At 41.0% G+C, this 22,486-nt stretch overlaps 1 protein-coding gene across 2 annotated transcripts in view; it reads left to right on the top strand.

The window, feature by feature from the left end:
• The window catches only part of skap1.S (src kinase associated phosphoprotein 1 S homeolog), a 152,045-nt gene that overhangs the window by 29,552 nt on the left and 100,007 nt on the right, over positions 1–22,486 (top strand). For both annotated transcript variants that reach the window (XM_018238028.2, XM_018238029.2), the window contains exon 4: positions 1,217–1,336. In XM_018238028.2, the coding sequence (XP_018093517.1) occupies positions 1,217–1,336 (120 nt within the window). The remainder of the gene's footprint in view (positions 1–1,216; positions 1,337–22,486) is intronic.

The following is a 22,486-nucleotide window of genomic DNA, read 5'->3' as shown; positions in this document are numbered from 1 at the left end:
CAGGTCCAGTCCAGGGAGTTCACAGACGACCTCTTCTTCCACGCGATCTTCTCCTGCTTTGAACAACGCATGCGCAGTAGGAGCATTTCGCCGGTACGATCTACTGCGCATGCGCGTGACTTTTGGCGCAGTAGATCCGTACCGGCGAAATGATCCTACTGCGCATGCGCCAAAACGCTGTTCAAAGCAGCAAGAAGATCGCTTGGAAGAAGATGTCGTCTGTGAACTCCCTGGACTGGACCTGCGCAGAAGGGTAAGTAACAAGTTAGGGGCATTTGCCCAGCGGGACGGGTAGGCCAGGGGGGAGGAGGGAGGGTGGGCAACAAACGGGAGGGGGGGTGGGGGGTTTGCGCCTACTAGGTTTCCTTCCCCTTTAAGGAATGAAATTTTATATTGTAGAGTGAACTATTTGCAGTGTAAACAGTGTCATTTAGAAATAAAAATCATGACAGTGTCCCTTTAAAGATTTCAGTTAAAAGTGTGATCTCAGGGGAGGTCAATGATATTTGTAAAACATAATTGGGGCAATGGAGGGGCCCATAGCAGATATTCACAGCTTATTCAATACTATATAAACCTATCCTATAATCATCATCATCATCATTTATATATGGCCCATACATTAAATCAATGCAAAGAGGCTGAGCTAATACGGGAATTCTTTATACAGATGTGATACTGAGTTTTCAAACAATATTGATCACCAATATCCCCCATGAAGGCCTCAGACCTAAGGGCTTGCAGCAACAGGCTTTTTATTTCTTTATATGTGTAAAGAGTCAATGTATTCAGAAACTGAATGTAGAAATGCTTTACATACAGCTGTTAAAGGGAAACTACTGCCAATAAACTTTGTTTAAACCATTCTGTTCTCTCTCTGTCACTTCCCTACAGAATGGTCCGTGCGTGTGATTTATTGTCACTGGCTATTGTAAACGTACGACTATATAACACGCTAGAAGTGCTTCTCCCGAAATGTGTAATAAACTGAATTTCTTTCTGAATAAAAATGGAAGGGAAATTAAACACTGTAAAATATTAACACTGTATTAACCTACAAACATTGATCTTTATTAGGCTTTAATGGTATCATAAAGAATCTTGCCCTAGATTCAGGTTTATTCATTACAAGGGTTTTCATACTCTCCTACCTATTCTGCAAACATGAAATATGCCATAACGATGATTATCAGTAAATTTTACTTTCTCTCCTCAGGAGGTGAGGCTGCTTCTCCCCATACAGGACAGGATGATTACGATGACATTCACAGCGCAAGTTATACTCCATCTCAGGCCTCTGATGAGGTCTCTTTTGCTTCTGATTATGCAGATAATGGTGAGTCCTGTTGTCTGGTTAATTCATTGTTTCCTCTTAGGCAATACACAATAGCTATCCGAGTGCAGGATGAAGTCCTAGAATGATATGTGCTGATGATTTAATATTGTGCTCAAATATTAATTATGTTCTTGGTAGAAATATCCAGTTTGTGGCCCTTTCATTTTTTGAATAGAACCATGCTGCTTTTAGATTGTAAGCTCTTTTAGCTCATGCGTCAGTTATTGGTTGCTTTTGTATGTTCAGTGTATACACCCATTTATTATATAGCACTATATATACGTTGTAGTAATAATCCTGCATTCACTAGAGATGCTGGGGAGTTGGGGTTCACAACAGATGGAGGATTACCTGCTTGTTATTCTTGCACACAAATGGCCAGGCCAGCTCATATTTCCTTTTCAGTACCTTCAACTTGTTCCAGATCAGGTCAGTGTTTTTAGCAATTTAACTTGCTGTGAGTATTGGGTCACTGACATGACTTTGCAGGGACTGTGAAGACCTCTCCTGGATTTAAGTTGTTCCATTCTTTAAAAATTTAGGAAAAAAATTAAGGAGAGAGCTGACCTATACTATGCAAGACACTGCCAGGCCTGATTCCCCTTTCCCCCTCAACCAACCACCAGACTCAATTTCCCTTTCCCCCTCAAGATTTGTGTGCAAGACCCGATTCCCTTTTTCCCCTCAACCAGCCGCAAGACCCCTTTGCCATTTCCCCCCTCAACTAGTCGCCAGACCTGATCGCCAGGTCCGGACTGAGAATTAAAATAGGCCCTGGCATTTCAGGTTCACAGAGGCCCAAACAGCCCCCACAGAGGCCCAAACAGCTCCCACCAGCCCACTAAATAGTGACTTTCTATGGCACCTTATAGCAACCCCTCTGGCATTTGCCAGAACCCACAGATTGCCAGTCCGGGCCTGCTGATCGCCCTTTCCCCCTCAACCAGCTGCCAGACCTGATCGCCTTTCATCCCTCAACTAGCCACCAAACCCAATTGCCCTTTCCCACTCAACTAGCCACCAGACCCGATCGCCCTTTTCCCCTCAACTAGTCCCCAGACCTGATCGCCAGGTCCGGACTGAGAATTAAAATAGGCCCTGGCATTTCAGGTACACAGAGGCCCAATCAGCCCACATAGAGGCCCAAACAGCCCCCATCAGCCCACTAAATACTGACTTTCTAGGGGACCTTATAGCAGCCCCTCTGGCATTTGCCAGAACCCACAGATTGCCAGTCCGGGCCTGCTGATCGCCCTTTCCCCCTCAACCAGCCGCCAGACCTGATCGCCCTTTCCTCCTCAACTAGCTTTTTCAGGCCAGTGTGTGATTGACTGGTAGTTAGTAATAACAGCAATGGCTGCCAGAATGGGTAGTTAGGAGCAGTACTGACATTTTATAATCTCAACAGAGAAAACACACTAGGGGTTATTGACTTTCCCCCAAACAGAAATGCAAGAGCAGCACAGAGCTGTATTCCCATTGGCCATTTACCTTTATGCCAGTATCAAGTGGACAAAAGGCTCCTGCAAGGGCCCCTAACCCTACAATGACTGATAACTTAAATGAAGCCAATACTATATCGATTTCGAATGGTAATTAATTTTATCCCATACACAGGCCAGTAAACTGCCAGAGAGTCCGAGTCTGCACCCTTAGTACACACAATATGTTTGCAGCCCCTTGCTGTGCCCCCAATATATGACAATACAGGGAGCAGACCCAGTGGCTGCAAGAAGCTCAATGCCTTGTCCTCTCCAAACTTAGGGAGATGGCGGCCCCCCGTGATTTTGTTGTATAGCCCAGTAGCTTCAAGTCACACTGCTGCTTGTTCCATTGACTCTCTTGTATTTTCCTTCCCATGAGCCTTGTCCTTTAAGGTTGAATAGCATAAATCATTGATTAACATATAGTTCCTCAGCGGGCGGCTGGAAGAGTTCTGTTTCTGGGGCTCACCATCCTCAGAAGTATCTTTAGTAAAGACTAAAATCGAGTGATTTCCAGCAGATTGCTCTAATGACATTATATAGTGTTTTGGGACGATTTATGATATTCTACGTGAGCTATCAAGTCAGATGCGGGGATTTTCAGACTAATGCAATTCCACTGCCTTACTGGAAAAAAACCCTAGAAAATTCAGTGTATGCCACCAGTATTAACAGCTTGCAGCGCCCCCTTCAGTCAACCCGACTGCATTGCTTCACTAAACCTGGCGCATAAGGGGTTAAGCCAGCACAATCTCTTACCACGACGAATGAAAATGACTAGAACATTCTCCCTTTTATTCAGCACTTCTGGTTTGTACCACTATCTGTGAGCTGCCTGCGTTGTTTTGGGCGGTGATTTAATTAGGAGCATTAAACACATAATTGAAATAGTTTAGTATGGAAAAATGAGTGAAAATTGAGCCCATAAACGTCAAGTGAAGTGCTCCGTGCATGGGGCGCAAGCTGTGACGTGGCTTTCTTCTTCTCATTTTCCAATGCATTAATAACAAGTTACTGTGTGTTTTTTATTTTAATTGGGAGCTGATAAACTCGTTCCTGGAAGTTTTATTTAGCAGATAAACAGAGACAGACAGCACCCCCTTGTGGTTATAGAGGGGCAGGCAATGGTGAGCAAGGAGAAAGCTGGGGAAAGGCAATGTTGTTCTTGGCAGTTAAGTGACTGTATATCATTTGTGCTCTTTCCTTACTATTCCACTGTAAAATCCTTAACCAAATCCAAACATGGCGCTGCTACTCCTGCCATGAGGCTGCAAGTTACCTGGGGTTGCAAAAAGCTGAAAAATAAAAGCTTAAACTTTTTTTTTATATAGGAATTGAGCTCTTATAGGATCCAATTTAACAAATTGCCTGTTTTGCATCTGTGACATTTTCCAGCTTTGCATGCGCATCTGGTTTTTCCGCTAGATCCTCTGCATTTTTGGCGTCACAGAAGGGTTCGGATTCGATTCAGTATCTGTAGGGATTAGCCCAAACCCGAACACGCAGGGCTCAGTGCATCCCTAATACTGGTTTTACCTTTCTCTTTACAATTTCTCTTTGACAGTAACAAAAGCAGATCAGCAACTATAGTTTCCTGTTATGTTAGCTTTGAGTATACACAAAGTTCTATTGTGGGGTTCGGAATAGATACATTTGGGATTTCATGTTTATAAAGTAATATATAATTTACAACATATTCATGGCTTTCGTGTATATATATATATATATATATATATATATATATATATATATATATATATATATATATATATCTCTATATAGATAGATAGATAGATAGATAGGTATGGGACCTGTTATCCAGAATGCTCAGGACCTGGGGCTTTCCAGATAATGGATCTTTCCATAATTTGTATCTTCATACCTTTAAGACTACTAGAAAATCATGGAAATATGAAATAAACCCAAACGGCTGGTTTTGCCTCCAATAAGGATTAGTTCTATCTCATTTGGGATCAAGCACAAGCGGCTGTTTTATTATTACACAGAAAAAGGAAACAATTTTTATAAATTTGGATTATCTCATTATAATGGAGTCTATGGGACACGGCCTTTCCGTAATTCGAAGCTTTCTGGATAATGGGTTTCTGGATAATGGATCCCATACCTGTGTGTGTGTGTGTGTGTGTGTATATATAAATAGATATATAATCAAAAAAACACACTCCAAGGACTGTTTTATTATTACACAGAAAAAGGAAACAATTTATATAAATTTGGATTACCGTATTTCATTATAATGGAGTCTATGGGACACAACCTTTCCGTAATTCGAAGCTTTCTGGATAACGGGTTTCTGGATAATGGATCCCATACCTGTGTGTGTGTGTGTGTGTATATATAAATAGATATATTATCAAAAAAACACACTCCAAGGACTGTTTTATTATTACACAGAAAAAGGAAACAATTTTTATAAATTTGGATTATTTCATTATAATGGAGTCTGTGGGACACGGCCTTTCCGTAATTCGAAGCTTTCTGGATAACGGGTTTGCGGATAATGGATGCCATACCTGTGTGTGTGTATGTGTGTGTGTGTATGTGTGTGTGTGTGTATATATATAAATATATCTATATCTATATATATATATATATATATATATATATATATATATATATATCTATATATCTATATATCTATATATATATATCTATCTATATATATATATATATATATATATATAAAAATAGATATATTACCAAAAAACACACTCCAAGGACTTATTAGGTGAAAAAAATAAAGTAATTTATTTCAACGGTTCAGATCCATCACTTGGGCCGTTTTCCGTTTTTTTTTGGTACACTGGTTTTGACTAGCACCCAGGCAGCTGCTTTCTTCTATCTTTCTATGGATTGTGAGTGCACCAGGTTGGACTAGTATATGTGTGTATATATATATATAATTTTTTTTTTTTGAGAATCCTGCTATAAAGAACATATTGCTTGATTCAGCATATAGACATTCATCCCTGCATAGGCTCTATCTATACCTGGGTTACTGTTCTGAAAGAGCTGGGGCATATCTATTGCTCTCTGTGCTGGCGGCAACCAATGTGGCAACTGCCAGTCACATAAATAAGAGAATATAAACCCTTCTCATGAAGGGAGTGAATTACCCTGCAAAAGCAGAGCGTGGAATTAATGATTTATGGCCATACATTTACGTATATCAGAGCCGTTTCGAGAACGCAGGGATTACAGAGTAGCGTTATAGCGGCCTTTCAGTGGGTGCCAATAATATGTATCCAGTGAATTGGGGAATTATGACTTTCTGCGAGTGTTTAGCTCTGCACCTTGGGTCTCCATTTAGAGCGGCACAGCAGTAAGTTATAGGTGCAGTGTTAATGTCTCACAATGAGATGTTATTGGGAAAATAATGAAGCATTATTATGATGGAGCAGCTGCGCCAGTGTCGCGGGTAAGCAAGGATGGGAATATTCATGAATATTTATGCAGGATTAGCATGGAAACATGGGGAGAGTGTTATGCTATGTAGAGATGCAGTTAATAAGCATTGTCTGGTTTACACCAGATATACAAACCAATGGGAGGGATATAATAAAAGGTACACCAGCTCTGGTAACCCATGGCAACTGTTGCTTTCAAAAAGTTGACGAGTAATTGTTACCTGTTGATTGCATTCCTTGGGTACTTTTAGGCTTCCATAAGAAAAAGGTATAATCTGTACCAAAATGTTAGGGGTTATAATGGCTTACTTGAGACCCCGGGTAGGACCACCACATTGTCATCATCTTCTTGGATCCTCTCTACAGACCCTGACTGGTTGGGCATGTCCAATAGACTAAAGATCCCAACAACATGGGCCGGCTTTTCACTCTACTGCAAGTGAGACCCAAGAAGTGGAAGACTATTTAGCCTTCTGCTGCTCCTGCAGTAGTGGCCCAAGCTGGGCCTTATATACAGTGTGCCGTCTGCATCACATCTTGGGCAAATATGTATATACTGGGTATTTCAATATGATCTCACCTGACTGCCCCCCCATCTAACCCAGTTGATCAAACCATTGGATTTTGAGTAGCGAATTAGCCAGTTGGTGCATATTTGTGCTATAAATATTCTCATTAAACGTTCTTGTATCAGTATCTGTGTTGTGTTGTGAGTTGTAGCAACTTCCTGCCCTATTTTAATTACATTTGCTCTGTAAATGTTGGACGTCAGTTGGAAGGCAGAGCGCTTTCTCCAGATGTTTCCAGTGATGCTTAATGCAAGTGAATTGATCATTCCTGTTCTGCACATATGAACCTTCTCTGTTCAGCCCTGTTATTCCTTAACTTCATTTAACCAGGAAAATCTAACAGCTACTTACTCTGGGTTACACATCAACCACAATTAGCCACAATAGTGCAAGCTAGAATGTTATATTTATTCTGCAGACTGATTTACCATACCTGAGTAAAGAGATCTAGAAGCTTTCTGTTTGTTTAGGATAGCAGCTGCCATATTAGCTTGCGTGACATCACTTCCTGCCTGAGTCTCTTCCTGCTCACTCATAGCTCTGGGCTCAGATTACAGCAGGGAGGAGAGAGGAGCAAACTGAGCATGCTCAAGCCCTAGCCCTGGAGGTTTAAGCTGAAAACAGGAAGTCTGATACGGAAGCCCATGAGTACACAATAGAAGGAAAGAAATGTGCTGTTTCTTTTGACAGAGGACTCAGACGTTCATTACTTTGAGGGTTTACTGGTGTATTTATATAGACCTTTCTGATAAAGATTACTTAGTTTTAACCTTTCCTTCTCCTTAAAAGGGCTTGTTCATGTTTAAGTTAACCTTTGGTATCTTATGGAATGGCCTATTCTAAACAACTTTGCAGTTGGTCTTCATTTTTTCAATTTTCTTTTTAATTTTCAAATGGGGACCACTGAAAAAAAACAATTGCTCTGCAAAGCTACAAATGTTATTGCTACTTTTTATTACTTATCATTCTAGTCAGACCTTTCTCATTCAAACCATTGACTGGTTGCTAGCAACCAGATCACTGCTGAAATTCCAAACTGAAAAGCGTCTGAACAAAAAGCTAAATAAATTTAAAAAAAAAGAAGACAAATTGCCTTTAAGAGGGTAATTCATCTTGAAGTTAACTTTTAGGCTGTTATACAGTGCAATTTGCAATTGGTTTTCATTTTTTATTATTGTTGATTTTTGAGTTATTTAGTTTTTTATCCAGCCGTTCTCCAGTTTGCAATTTAAGTTGTCTGGTTGCTAGGGTCCAAATTACCCTAGCAACCATTCATAAGAGACTGGAATTTGAATAGGAGAGGCCTGAATAGAAAGACGGTAATAAAAAATGGCAACAATAATAGATTTGTAGCCTTATAGAGCATTTGCTTTTTAGAAGGGGTCAGCGACGCCCATTTGAAAGCTGGAAAGAGTCAGAAGAGAAAGGCAAATAACTATAAAACTATATAAAAAAAAATGAAAACCAATTGAAAAGTTGCTACTCTATAACATACTAAAAGTTACCTTAAAGGAAAACTATACCGCCCAAAATGAATATTTAAGCAACATATAGTTTATATCAAATTAAGTGGCATATTAAAGAATCTTACCAAACTGGAATATATATTTAAGTAAATATTGCCCTTTTACATCTCTTGCCTTGAACCACCATTTTGTAATGGTCTGTGTGCTGCCTCAGAGATCACCTGACCACAAATACTGCAGCTCTAACTGTAACAGGAAGAGATCACCTGACCAGAAATACTGCAGCTCTAACTGTAACAGGAAGAGATCACCTGACCAGAAATACTGCAGCTCTAACTGTAACAAGAAGAGATCGCCTGACCAGAAATACTGCAGCTCTAACTGTAACAGGAAGAGATCGCCTGACCAGAAATACTGCAGCTCTAACTGTAACAGGAAGAGATACCCTGACCAGAAATACTGCAGCTATAACTGTAACAGGAAGAGATCACCTGACCAGAAATACTGCAGCTCTCACTGTAACAGGAAGAGATCGCCTGACCAGAAATACTGCAGCTCTAACTGTAACAGGAAGAGATCGCCTGACCAGAAATACTGCAGCTCTTACTGTAACAGGAAGTGATCACCTGACCAGAAATACTGCAGCTCTTACTGTAACAGGAAGTGATCACCTGACCACAAATACTGCAGCTCTAACTGTAACAGGAAGAGATCACCTGACCACAAATACTGCAGCTCTAACTGTAACAGGAAGAGATCACCTGACCAGAAATGCTGCAGCTCTAACTGTAACAGGAAGAGATCACCTGACCAGAAATGCTGCAGCTCTAACTGTAACAGGAAGAGATCACCTGACCAGAAATACTGCAGCTCTAACTGTAACAGGAAGAGATCACCTGACCAGAAATGCTGCAGCTCTAACTGTAACAGGAAGAGATCACCTGACCAGAAATGCTGCAGCTCTTACTGTAACAGGAAGTGATCACCTGACCAGAAATACTGCAGCTCTAACTGTAACAGGAAGAGATCACCTGACCACAAATACTGCAGCTCTAACTGTAACAGGAAGAGATCACCTGACCAGAAATGCTGCAGCTCTAACTGTAACAGGAAGAGATCACCTGACCAGAAATGCTGCAGCTCTAACTGTAACAGGAAGAGATCACCTGACCAGAAATACTGCAGCTCTAACTGTAACAGGAAGAGATCACCTGACCAGAAATGCTGCAGCTCTAACTGTAACAGGAAGAGATCACCTGACCAGAAATGCTGCAGCTCTAACTGTAACAGGAAGAGATCACCTGACCAGAAATACTGCAGCTCTAACTGTAACAGGAAGAGATCACCTGACCAGAAATACTGCAGCTCTAACTGTAACAGGAAGAGATCACCTGACCAGAAATACTGCAGCTCTAACTGTAACAGGAAGAAGTGTGGAAGCAAAAGACAGAACTCTGTCTGTTAATTGAATCATGTGACCTAACATGTATGGTTTGTTTGGAATGTATGTATGCACCGTGAATCATACGATCCCAGCAAGTAGAGTTTTTTTAAAATGGCAATTTTCTATTTATGCTTACCCAAAAAACTACTACTAAAAAAGTATATTATTATGAAAATGGTTTATTTACATGAAGCAGGGTTTTACACATGAGCTGTTTTATGTAATATATTTTTTTGGGGACCTACATTGTTTGAGGGGTATAGTTTTCATTTAAAGGTGAACCACCCCTTTATTAAGGGGTCATGGACCCCTGCAAAGGAAAAAAAAAAAAAAAAAAGATTGCTCTGAGAGGGTGTGATTTTATTGCTGTCTTTGTATTCGGACCATCTCCTATTGGTATTCTGTTCTCCAGTTCTAACCACTGCCTGGTTACTAGGGTACATGAGACACTAGCAACCAGAGTGCTGCTAAAATTCCAAGCTGGCGAGCTACTGAAAACAAAGCAAAATAATTAAAAAAAATGAAGACCAACTGCACGTAATTTCTGCACTAAAGGTAAATGTAAACTACCCCTTGGTTCATAATTTAGAATTTTGAAGAAAAAAAAAAGTATTTGCCTATTATTTTATCAGAAATAATCGTGAGTCTGAACCTGTAGTCACTGGGCCTGGAAACAGATCAGCTCCCCGCTTGCTGCCGTGGAATAAATCTAAAATATGCACGGGGGGGGGGGGCTACACCTCTATTACCCTATTACTGCTCTGCCGCTGATGTACATGTATCAAAGTTATGGCGGTTTCCCTGACTGTTGTGAAATGTAGCGACATCTGTAACAATACGTTTAATTCTTCTCTCTGGCTAACAGACCTTGTTCATTATGAAAACAAATGGCCAAGAAGACGACTTTATTCAGCCTTCGCTGTACCCCCTCGTACGTTTGGATCAGCCGGAGCCCCGGCTAATGTCTCCCGCCGAGCATTTTAGGTTCAGCAGTTGGGCTAAAGGTTGTCCTTGCTCACAGATCCGAGAATTTGCTGAAACGGTTAAAACAAAATCCACCCTCCTTTTTTTCTTTTTTTAACACCTTCTGTTCTGTCGGCATAATGTTTAAAAATGGATGTTTCTATTAAAAAAAAAAACGTTTTTTATTATTATTCTTTCATTATCGCATTACGGCTCCCAAGAGCAGCCCGAGAATTATTCAGGGACCTCTGCGTAGAATAATAAAACCATTTAGTCCATTAAATAGCACGGATATCATTTAATGAACCAGGAACCAATTTCAAGACCCAATCCTGAAGGCCAGTAAATACATATTAACCTCCCGACGCGATTCGGGCAGCACCTTGTTAACCCTTGTAATCTCAGCTCAGAATCTTTTGTTTACCAAAATTTGCTAATTTCGCCGGTGACCCAGGTTCAGGCGTCTCTGAAATTAATTGTAGCCTTTATTTTGCACCCCCTCTCCATTTTGTTTTTTTTTAATTACCATGGACAAGCTCATAGGATGGTTTTAATGCACTTCCCAGAGGCAGTGACTGAAGTTAATGGTGCTTCAAATACGTTCTGCTGTATTGGCAAAATGGAATTCTTTCACAAAAAAAAAAAAAACAAGTTATTTGTTATGGCTGTGGCTGGAATTTACGAGTTTCCAAAAGCGAGACAATTGAACAAGGTACACGTTGGAGTTACGGGCTGATACACCGTGGAGTATGTTCTTGTACACAGTGGAATAGGTACGTACGTAGCATCTTCATAGTTATCTGAAATAGAATCTGGAATTAGGAGCTCCTGCTAATGATTACTTTGATTAGCACTATATATCTTTTATTTAATATCTCTTCACCAAATACAACAGAGAAAACCATAAACCACACATTGGGAAATAGAAGCCACAAAGGGGGTTGTTTTGTGGGTGATTATAAGAAGATTAGGGTGAGTTCAGGACAGGGCCAGAACTAGAATTAGACAGAAGAGGCACCTGGCTAGGGTATAACAATGGGGGGGGGGGGGTAGGGCTGGTAAAGCTAAATAACCGGCACACAACACTCTGCAAGTGGGGAGACCCCTGCGTATGTATTAAAGTGTAACGTTTTGGGGCACGCCCTTTGGGGTGGGACAGGTACCTGTTACCCTCTCCTTCCTTCTGCAACTCTCTCCCCTTCCTACTCTGCCCTTCCTTCTGCCACTATCTCCCTCCCCTCTGCATTCTCTTCCCTCCCTCCCCTGTTACATCACATGTGTGAGCACGGGGATGGGGGTGTAGTGGGGTGGTTGCATGGTGTGGTTCGGGGTATATGATGCAGTGGGGGTGCTTGTTTGGTGTGGTTGGGGGTATATGATGCAGTGGGGGTGCTTGTGTGGTGAGGTTGGGGTATATGATGCAGTGGGCATGCTTGTTTGGTGTGGTTTGGGGTATATGATGCAGTGGGGGTGGTTTCATGTTGTGGTTGGGTGTATATGATGCAGTGGGGGTGCTTGTGTAGTAAGTTTGGGGGTATATGATGCAGTGGGGTGGTTGCATGGTGGGGTTGGGTGTGTATATGATGCAGTGGGGGTGATTGCATGGTGGGGTTGGGGGTATATGATGCAGTGGGGGTGCTTGCATGGTGGGGTTGGGGGTATATGATGCAGTGGGGGTACTTGCGTGGTGGGGTTGGGGGTATATGATACAGTGGAGGTGCTTGCGTGGTGGGGTTGGGGGGTATATGATGCAGTGGAGGTGCTTGCATGGTGGGGGGCATATAATGCAGTAGGGTTACGTGCTGGCTGGTCGGGTTGCCTAGGGTGCCCGGTTGGCTTGGCCTGGTCCTGCCAGTTTTCCTAACAATGGCTGCTCTACATACTCCTACCTACAATCATTTAGTGCAGATTAAAATCATGATATCTTGATCAATCTGCAAGTGGCTGAACCCGTGCACCTAGACCACCGTGTACAAGAACACACTCCATGTTGTCTCCGTCTGTAACACCAGCGTCTACATTAAGGTGCCCATAGACATAACAATTACGATCTTTCTAGGGAAAGATGTTTCCAAGAAAGATCATTGGTTTCAATACACACGTGTAGAGCTGAATGGTCAGATATACATATAGAAACAATAGAATTCTACCTGTATCTAATGATTTAGCTCTAACAATGGTCGATGCTTGGGTCCCTTCAAAAGACAGATATCAGCAGCTTTAATGTGCCAATGTATAGCCACCTTAAGGAGCCCAATTGGCTTAGCCCTGCCCTGGTTCAGGAGTTCAGTATATGTGCATAGATGCAGCTTGTGCCTTTTAGAGAAAGGAAGCAGCAGGTAATTGGGCAGCTCCATGAATATAAATATATATATATCTCTTACTGAGGGAAAGTCTTTAATAAAAGAATAAAGCAGCGTCTGTAGCTGAAGGCAGAGAGTTCAAAGGGGAAAGTGAGTTCAGGGTTCAGTTCCTGTTCATTGTGCTCAGAGGGAAAGTATCCTGCGCACCAGAAACATCTTCATTGAATATTCAAATATTCCCAAATAGAGAATAGAAAGTAATTGAGAAAAAAAAAACCTTTATTTCTGAAAACAACCGAACTGCAAAAATTGTGTGGAAAGGTGAACAACCCCTTTTAAAGGAAACAATTTGCAGTTATCATGCGACGAGTCAAAAGAACTTGCTGTTTCCGCAACTTTTTCCCGTTGGTGCTTTTCCAGTTCAGAAATGTCGCGGAAACAAGTTTAGTTTCTTGAGCTTTTACTAACCCCCCTTCCATTAGCAGGGCGTTGTAGTTGTGGTTTGAATATGATCGGCATCTTAAGCTGGCCACAGACGTAATCGTACGAATCGTATGACTCTTTCGATTTTTACGATTTTCAGGCTGTGTGTGGAGAGTCCCAACATTTTTCGTCCCATGGAGATCGGTCGTTCAGATTATCCGCCAGGTTAAAAGATTTCTGTCGGCTGTTGATAATATCTCTGCGTGTATTGCAGCTTTTGTCGGACATAAACTTTCGTACGATTACTGTCAGGGGCAGAACATCGTCTGATCTGTTCTTTTACTACTTTATTTCATCTGAATGGTTAGTGGCAGGTCTGGAGATGGCACCGAACAATCGTTCCTCCGATATGAAGGTAAATCTGCACCACTATAGATTGTAAGCTCACTGGTGCGGTGCATAACATGCCGGGTCCATCATTAGGCGGTTGTTGTGCAGCCATTTACATGTATTTGTTTTTACATGTTACAGGACGACCCTTTTGAAATAAAAAAAAATAACAAAAGTGGTATAAAGGCGATACCTTTATTGGATAACTAATATAATCATAGAAAGCTTTTCAGAACGTTTTAGTTCCTTTTTCAAGCGGATTTTTCCTGACATGAGACACAATAAAGGCTGCTAAAAGTTCAGGCTTTTCCAGGTTCCCATAATGGCGGCACTGGGTCACGTTTAAACTGGAGCAATGGCGTGAGCTTGGGGGGGGGGGATGAAGAACAACGAGAGGCTAATAAGTGTGTGAATATACCAGTGTGAATATAACAGTGTGGCGGCTGTGTAGCTGAAAGCGATCGCTCTCCTTCCCATATATAACACATTGCTTCCCTTCCATTCACCTCATCAAATTGGTGTTTTTCACAGGAGAGATGTAGTGGGAGCTCAGCGCGTGACATTGGAAGTTTATTAATGAAGTTGGAGGCCATGGAGAGTTCAGAGTTCATGGTGTGTTCCTTGCAGCCCCTCTGCTCCTCTCCACACACCCACCAGGGCTCGCACACGGCTGTTTTTGGAAGCCAATCTCGGCCGGTTGGCTCATGGTGTTGGGAATGTGAGGGGCAGGCTATAGAAAAGGGGAAATCTCCCTAGTACATCTCTCAAGCAGAGATCTCTGTTCTTCCTCCCAGAAGGGAAAGAGACTGCTGTTGGCAGCAAGTTGGGTGACACTCCATTTGTACAGTGTGACGGGAACAGATGGGCCTTCTTTGTCAGACTCCGCCTGTATGTAAATGTGAACGGAGATTCACCCGAGCCCATGTATGACCTGACCGTGTGCTTGCCGAGGGGAGGGACGTTGCTGAAAGGGGGATAAAAAATGGCCGCTGAATAGGACCACTGGCAGGTCAAGTTTACTATCAGTCTTTCAGCCTTTGCACGCTGGAAATCAGCCGATGCTATCGATATTTAATGCCTGGGCACTATAGCGCTCATTCTCCCATCTATATACATGTATACATTGTTTCATTAATAAATATTGCACCTACATTTTAAATATTATTATTAGTTATTAACCAAACCACAGAAGATTATCAGGGTGCTGCTCCAATGATAGCCATAGGTGGCCACCAAGCGTGCACTCAGCACAGCCGGCTTTTTATACTACACAGAGAGTAGGAATGAGCTGCCTGCCCCATGAAGCTTACAATCTAACCAGTGTAATAACTAGATGATACTGGACCCCACAGCAAATTCATTTTAAAGCCCCTCATCATATCCAGAGGTTGTCCTGCTTTCTTAATATATTTTGAAATTGCTCATTAATTAGAGCCTCAAGGGGCCCCCTATCCCTCCTAGGCCCCCCTCTGCTTCCTCTGTAGTAACACCCCTGAATCTAACCTGTGGCCTGGAGATGCCCTGTTACTTTTTTTTTTTTTTAGCTTTGTCAAAAAAAATGCTCTTTATCTTTACAAATATATTGTATGTCGCTCTGCAGGGTGTGGAATTGGCACCATATCAGGGGTAGAGGAATTAAAGCGAAATGAAGAAATGTGAGGGTAATGTTGCACGGTAGAACAAGATGGTGCCCGGTCGTGCCAATTAAAATAATGTGAGAGCAGGGAAATTGGTTACTTGAATAAATAGCATTAGAGTACTAGAAGTAGAATGACTTCGAATATGCAGAAAATGAGCGCACATTACGCATTATTTATCAAAATCCAGATTTTTTTTTAAAATAAGTTCGACCAAACTAGAATCCACGATTGGACCTTATTTATTTTTTTTTAAAAACTTGATTCAATCAGAATTTTTTTCGGATTTCTTTTCCCAAACCTCTAATTTTTCCTGAGAAGCCCACATTTTTCGGATTTTTGCCTGAAAAAAGTCGGATTTTCGGGCTAATTCCAGCGCAGACCACAGAAACTTCCAAATAGTATTTCTTCCAATCTCCCATTGACTTATATACAACCTCAGCAGGTCTGAGATGACGGCTTTTCAGATTCTGATTCAGATCCTCTGGGTATAATAAATCTTAAAAATTCGATTTTTTTCCCCCCACTAAATATTTGGATTTTCTAGTAAAAAAAATCTTGAGTTTTTAGCATTCAGACTTCAATAAATAACCCCCTAATACTGCCTTATATGACTTTTTTATGGAGCTGATGTGGAACACAAGACTACAAACACACTTTTGGCCTGGGAAAATATTAGTCTCCTCTAACCCCATGTTGGGGCATCGCCTAATAAACAGTGCAAATAGGGGACAGAAGTAAAATCTGCCTTAAAATGAATTTTTTTTTAACCTGAGAAAAACCAGTGCACATAGAACCAAAACTTCACCCTCTTATATCTAATTATAAATATGGCCAAAATGCACTTTTATTACATATTATAATGTATACAGTTATTGGACCTGTTCCAAGAATGCTCGGGACCTGGTGCTTTCTGGAAAGTGGATCTTTCTGTCATTTGGATCTTAATACCTTAAGGCTACTAGAAAATTATATAAACATGAAATAAACCCAATAGTCTGGTTCTGCCTCCAATAAGGATTAATTAGATCTCAGTTGGGACTGTTTTATTATTACACAGAAAAAGAAATCACTTTTTACAATTTGGATAAAATGGAGTCTATGGGAGACGGCCTTTCCGTTTTTCATATCTTTCTGGATAACAGATTTCCGGATAACGGGTCCCGTACCTGTATTTTAATTATAATGCCTAAGAAGAGACTGCTGCTCGGTACAAACCTCCCAGTATCGGTCAGTGGCTCCATTTATACAACTGCTGCACCCGTGGGATAATCCTACCTGGAACAATAGTGATTTATAGGTGCCCACCCGTTGGCTGAGAGTTGCTATAGAGCCGGAGCATAACAGTCGCACTCTATCCGTACATATTTTATTGGCCTGCCCTTTAGTATTCATACATCCCACTTATTCGCGACATTTTTACTTGTTCATTGGGACACACTAGTGCCATTACCACAATAGCCGCCTGCTGCGGAGCCGTTTATATGATAAAAATTTACCTGCGTTTTTATACGCAGTGTCACTTCTTATACTTCCGCGTGACGAGGATTTGCTGCCATTCCCTTTTTATTATTCTCTATTATTTTCCCGAATGCACCGTGCGTTGGTGCTAAAATCCTCACACGCCCTACTTTTGTGGGGTTTTTAATTTTTTTTTTAATATTTTTGGCCGCAGTTTTATTTAATGTTCTATTTTTGGATGCAATTAACCTTTTTATGCATGCGCTTAACCTATCCAGGGGGCTCATGGTAGCCTCTAAGGGGTTAAAAGTGCTGCAAATCTCTCCAGAATCTGCGCGCCCCTGTAATAATTTAGGTTAATTATTTAATACGTTCAGATTAAACAGCAGTTATTCCTCCTTATGTCTCTCTCTCTCCAGTTTTAATCACCCTAATATTCTGGTTTAACGGCACAAGCACCAGGCTGTATTTAGCAGATGGATTATGTCTGTTTGTTGCCCTGGGCCCCGGGTCACTTCCTGTTTCCAGTCATATTATTGACTTCATAATGCCCATAATCAATCATATCCCCTTTCTTTTCTTTTTTTTTTAACTCCGTCACAGTCACTGGAATGCATTGACACGCACATATATATATATGGGAGAAATCTATCAAACCGTTAAGAAATTAGAAACTAAGTACAACTATGGGATCCGATATCTGGAAACCTGTTATCCAGAAAGCTCTGAATTACGGAAAGGCTAGTTTTATCCAAATAATCAGAATTTTTTTTTAAATGATTTTCTGTGTAATAATAAAACAGTCGCTTGTACTTGATCCCAACTAAGATATAATTAATCCTCATTGGAAGCAAAACCAGCCTATTGGCTTTATTTAATGATTTTCTTACGGTATGAAGGGGCAAATTGCGGAAAGATCCGTTATCCGGAAAGCCCCAGGTCCCGAGCATTCTGGATAACAGGCCCCATACCTGTAACAGTCTTAAAAAAATTGTTGAATAAACAAAATAAAAGCTTTTGATCCGGCAGTATAAAAACAAAAAAATCACCGACGCGTAACGTAAATCTGCCCGGGAATGGCGTCACACTCTAATAAGATAATTCATTAAACATAAGCAGTTAGAATTAATGCTGTAAATAGTCGCCATAAAACCAGTAATGTGCGTAATTCACAGATACAACGGGTAATCACCAGGCGCAATATTAATCTCGCCGCGGCTAATATTCCTGATAAATCCACGGAGCGTCCATATAACAGTTACACTCTATGATAAAACGCCCCTCGTCTCGTGTGCATTTAAACTGCACGTCGCCCCAATATATGTCCGTGTCCATGCAGCTGCCCTCTAGCCCCTCTTAAAGGGAAAGGTCATCCAATACAATTAACTCTTGCTATGCTGTACCCATGCTACAGTCCTTGGTATGATGTTGCTGTGCTATAATTCCCTCCAAACCAACAACCAAGAATCCCAGTTCCCTTTTCCCCGTTCTAAACAGCTATAAAACTTTATTATTTTGATCTGCAGCGTTTTGGTTTGATAATTAACCCTTTGGTTGCTGGAGGGCTTTGATCTTGCCAGCAAAGAGGCTTCAGACTGCTGATAGCATAAATTCGACAAATCAGGCTGTAGAAATGATCTTTCATTTGAAATTCTGTTTGCTGGTGGGTCACTGACCCCAGCAACCACAAACAAATGACTCCCGGAGCTACATTGTAATTATTACTATTTTATTTGTAATTCTACCAGGCATTCAAACCGTGACCTGGTTGCTAGGGTATGTTAACTTGGGTCTCAGACCCTAACAACCACAAGACATAGTGGGCCTTTTTCATTAAAATCCGAATTTATTTAAAAAAAAGTCTGACCAAACTGTCCTTATTTATTATTAAAAAAGCAAAATTTAATCCAATTGGGGACAGACTTGATAAAGTTGAGCAAAAACCTGAATCATACGTTTTTTTTTCCTCTGAATTACCAAATTTGTTTTGGCTCTTTCCCGAAAAGCCCCAATTTTTCTGATTTTTGCCCGAAAAGTCTAAAATTGTCGGATTTTTGGGCTAATTCCAGCGCAGACCACAGAAACTTCCAAATAGTACAGGGACCTCTCCCGTTCACTTATATACATCCTCGGCAGGTCTGAGATGCCGGATTTTTTTAAATTCAGACTTTTTCCATCCTCTTGGTATAATAAATCCCGAAAAATGTGAGTTTTTTTTCTATTACTACTGCTACTATTTTTTTTATAGTAAAAGAAAAACTGGATTTTTTTGAGTTTTTAACATTCAGACTTTAATAAATAACCCCCTTAATGTTTGGGCAAAGGCAAAGCAGAATTGAATGCAAAACACACAGAATTATATAGAACTACTGCTCCGAACGTGGCTGTGGAGGGTTGATGGGAATCGTAGTCCAGCATTAATGAAAGGCAGACAGTAAGCTTCCACTTTGTGTTTTGTGGACGTGTAATACACAAATACTTTATCAGTAACAAGCCTCCTTAATATCCTATTCATAAGTTATCCCTTTATAAAGATGGAGATCCCACAGATGACTTATAAAGGGGCAGCCCAGGTTTTTGTCCGTGTTTTTGTCCTTCCAGCATTCAGCGCCACCTTGTGGTGACTTGTGGAGCTGCAGTTTGTGTCCCTCCGTAACCTCACCTAATAGGAGCAGTAGATTGCAAGCGAGGATAAATGGGGACAGCGGTGCTTTATTTTCATTTGTGCCGGGAAGCACTTAAAACGGTGGCGCAAAAAGAAAAGGAAAAAAAAAAAATAGAATTTGTTACAATTACACAATTACGCCAAAGTCCTAATCCAATAAGACGGATCCCCGATCACTTGAAGCGATGCTCTCTGTGGGGAGAATAGGAATGAAATACCTCGGAGACATCTGTTTGCATAAATTGCACCGAGCTCCATAAGATTACAATGGGATTGATCTGGATTTTATATGCATGGCTTGCACTAAATGGAAATAAATGGACATATTGGTTTTTCGTCAGCTCGCTGAACTCTTCACCCTGGATGTGAGCCGGTCACACTCTGACCTGTCTGAACTCCACTGGTAAAAGCTTGTCTTTGGGGCTGACCCCCTTCCTCGGCCCGTCTATCCGCTCCTTCCTCCCCACTTGCTGGGGGCATCTGAAGAACAAGCTCATGTGGAACTGCACCCTGGAGGAATGTCAGCCTTTGAGCAAAGAATATGGCTGTTTGTTTCCTTTGCACCATTAACCCTAATGACGTATGGCCTTTTAACAGCCAAGGGTTTTGTTATGTGCACAAAATCACTAGGCAACACTTCTATAACTCCCAGCAACCCCCGGACACCTTGTGCCCAGATCATTTGTACATTTATTATTTATATTGTGTTTATCCACCTTTAGTGCCTTGCAGAAGAAACGGATCCAAGAAAGTTTTGTCTTCCTTTTTTACAACTTTTAATATCCAGAAACCCTATATGCCATCTCCAAAATTTGAATTTTTAAAACCGCTGCATGGATCCATATTGACGGCAAACAATCCTATTTAAATTTTTTTTAATGATATTTATGTTTAAGGTACAGGAATTACAGAAAGGCCGTCTCCCATAGACTCTATTTTATCCAAATTTCGAAAACTGATTTCCTTTTTCTGTGTAATAATAAAACAGTCGCTTGTACTTGATCCCAACTAAGATATAATTAATCCTTATTGGAGGCAAAACCAGACTATTGGCTTTATTTCATGTTACCATGATTTTCTAGTAGATTTGGGGGATTATTTATTAAAGTTTGAATGGTAAAAACTAGAAAAAAATGACGGAATTATCTCTCGAGGATGAAAAAAGTCAGAATCAGAAAATACTCAACCTTCAATTCAATACTTCAACCTATCAAGGTCCTGTAGAAGTGAATGGCAAAGGTCTGATTTGCAATTTGAAGATATTATTGTCTGGGTTTTGTATGATAATCCAAATATTTTGGGCTTTTCTGATATAATTTTGACTTTTCGGGCGTCCAATCCGAAAAAATCGTACTTTTTTGCCTAGTCGCTAGGGCTCCAAAAACCAGATTTAGAAATGTGCGGGGCAAGAAGACTTATATCACGTAGGTTTTTCAGATACAGACCTGCGGTGTATTTGCTGTTGATGAACTGAAACTTAGGCCAAGGCCAGACGTGGCGTTTTTACGTTGCGTTTTTAAAAAAGCTCCGTCAGGCGTAAATACGCATAAACTGCACTAGCACTGGAAAAATACGCATAAACTGCACTAGCACTGGAAAACACACTATGGCAATTCTCACAGGGTGCTTGCAAGACGAAATCCGCCATGGGACACCATTATTGGCGTTTTTCAGCAGAAACGCCAATGCGTCAAGAAACTACCGATTCAATAGACTCTATGGGATCTGCATGTTTGAAATCACACTGTACGTAAATACGCAGCGTATTTTAAACATGGCGTCCAAATTCTCATGAGATAAATGACGCATATACGTTTTTACGGCTTATTAGGCCGGTGGCGTAATTACGTTGCGTATTGCATGTAAATAGCTTTTCTATTTCTTAAATAGCTTTTCTATTGCCAGCCAGTGGAATTATTGGGAAAGAGAACAATGAGAAGTGCATGTTGGGAAAAGAAACCTACTTGCTGAAAAACGCATGTTGTCGGTCTCAGCGGCGTATTTACGCCTGATGGAGCTTTTTTAAAAACGCAACGTAAAAACGCCACGTCTGGCTTTGCCCTTACAGCTGTGTAGGGAAACCAATATAAAGTGTTACTTTCTTGCTCTCTTCTGCTCTGAGTGGGGCTCACTATGTCCTGTGTCTTGGCTAGTTGCCCCAGTTTGGACCCCAACATCCTGAAAACACTCTGTGGCAACCAATATGGCAGCTCCCATACATTGTTGCTGTTTGGATGCTTGCCATGACTTGTCCATTCCATTGCTTATGACTTATACCCCATATCCAGAGTGCTGCTCTCTCATTATACATAGAAATGCTCGCCCAACAATTCAGGGTTTCTCCTCATCCTTGCCTAATGTATTCCCACTTTCCTAGACTTTACATTGACTTTATACATATATTATTAGGGATGCATCGAATCCAGGATTCGGTTCGGGATTCGGCTGAATCCATATGCAAATTAGGGGCGGGGAGGGAAATCCTGTGACTTTTTGTCACAAAATAAGGAAGTAAAAAATGTTGTCTCCTTCCCACCCCTAATTTGCATATGCAAATTAGGATTCGGTTTGGTATTCGGCCGATTCTTTCGCAAAGGATTCGGGGGTTCGCCCGAATCCAAAATAGTGGATTCGGTGCATCCCTAATAAATATATATGTATATATGACACTTCTGCAAATAAAGTTGCTTTATGGAATATCATAAAACCCATGTACAAATTCATTCATGTATTTAATACAGGTATAGGATATTATCCACAATGCTGGGGTGTTCCTGGATAAGGGATATTTCTCTAATTTGGATCACCATACCTTAGGTCTGGTAACAGTCATTTACATTTGAAATAAACCCCATAGGATTGTGTTGCCATCCATTTAAATTCATGCAGCTTAGTTAGGATCAGGTACAAGGTACAG

Source organism: Xenopus laevis, chromosome 9_10S (assembly GCF_017654675.1).
Source record: "Xenopus laevis strain J_2021 chromosome 9_10S, Xenopus_laevis_v10.1, whole genome shotgun sequence".
In the NCBI taxonomy this organism is placed as follows: domain Eukaryota; kingdom Metazoa; phylum Chordata; class Amphibia; order Anura; family Pipidae; genus Xenopus; species Xenopus laevis.
The sequence above is the reverse complement of the archived record's forward strand: the minus strand, read 5'-3'. Positions and strand labels throughout refer to the sequence as shown.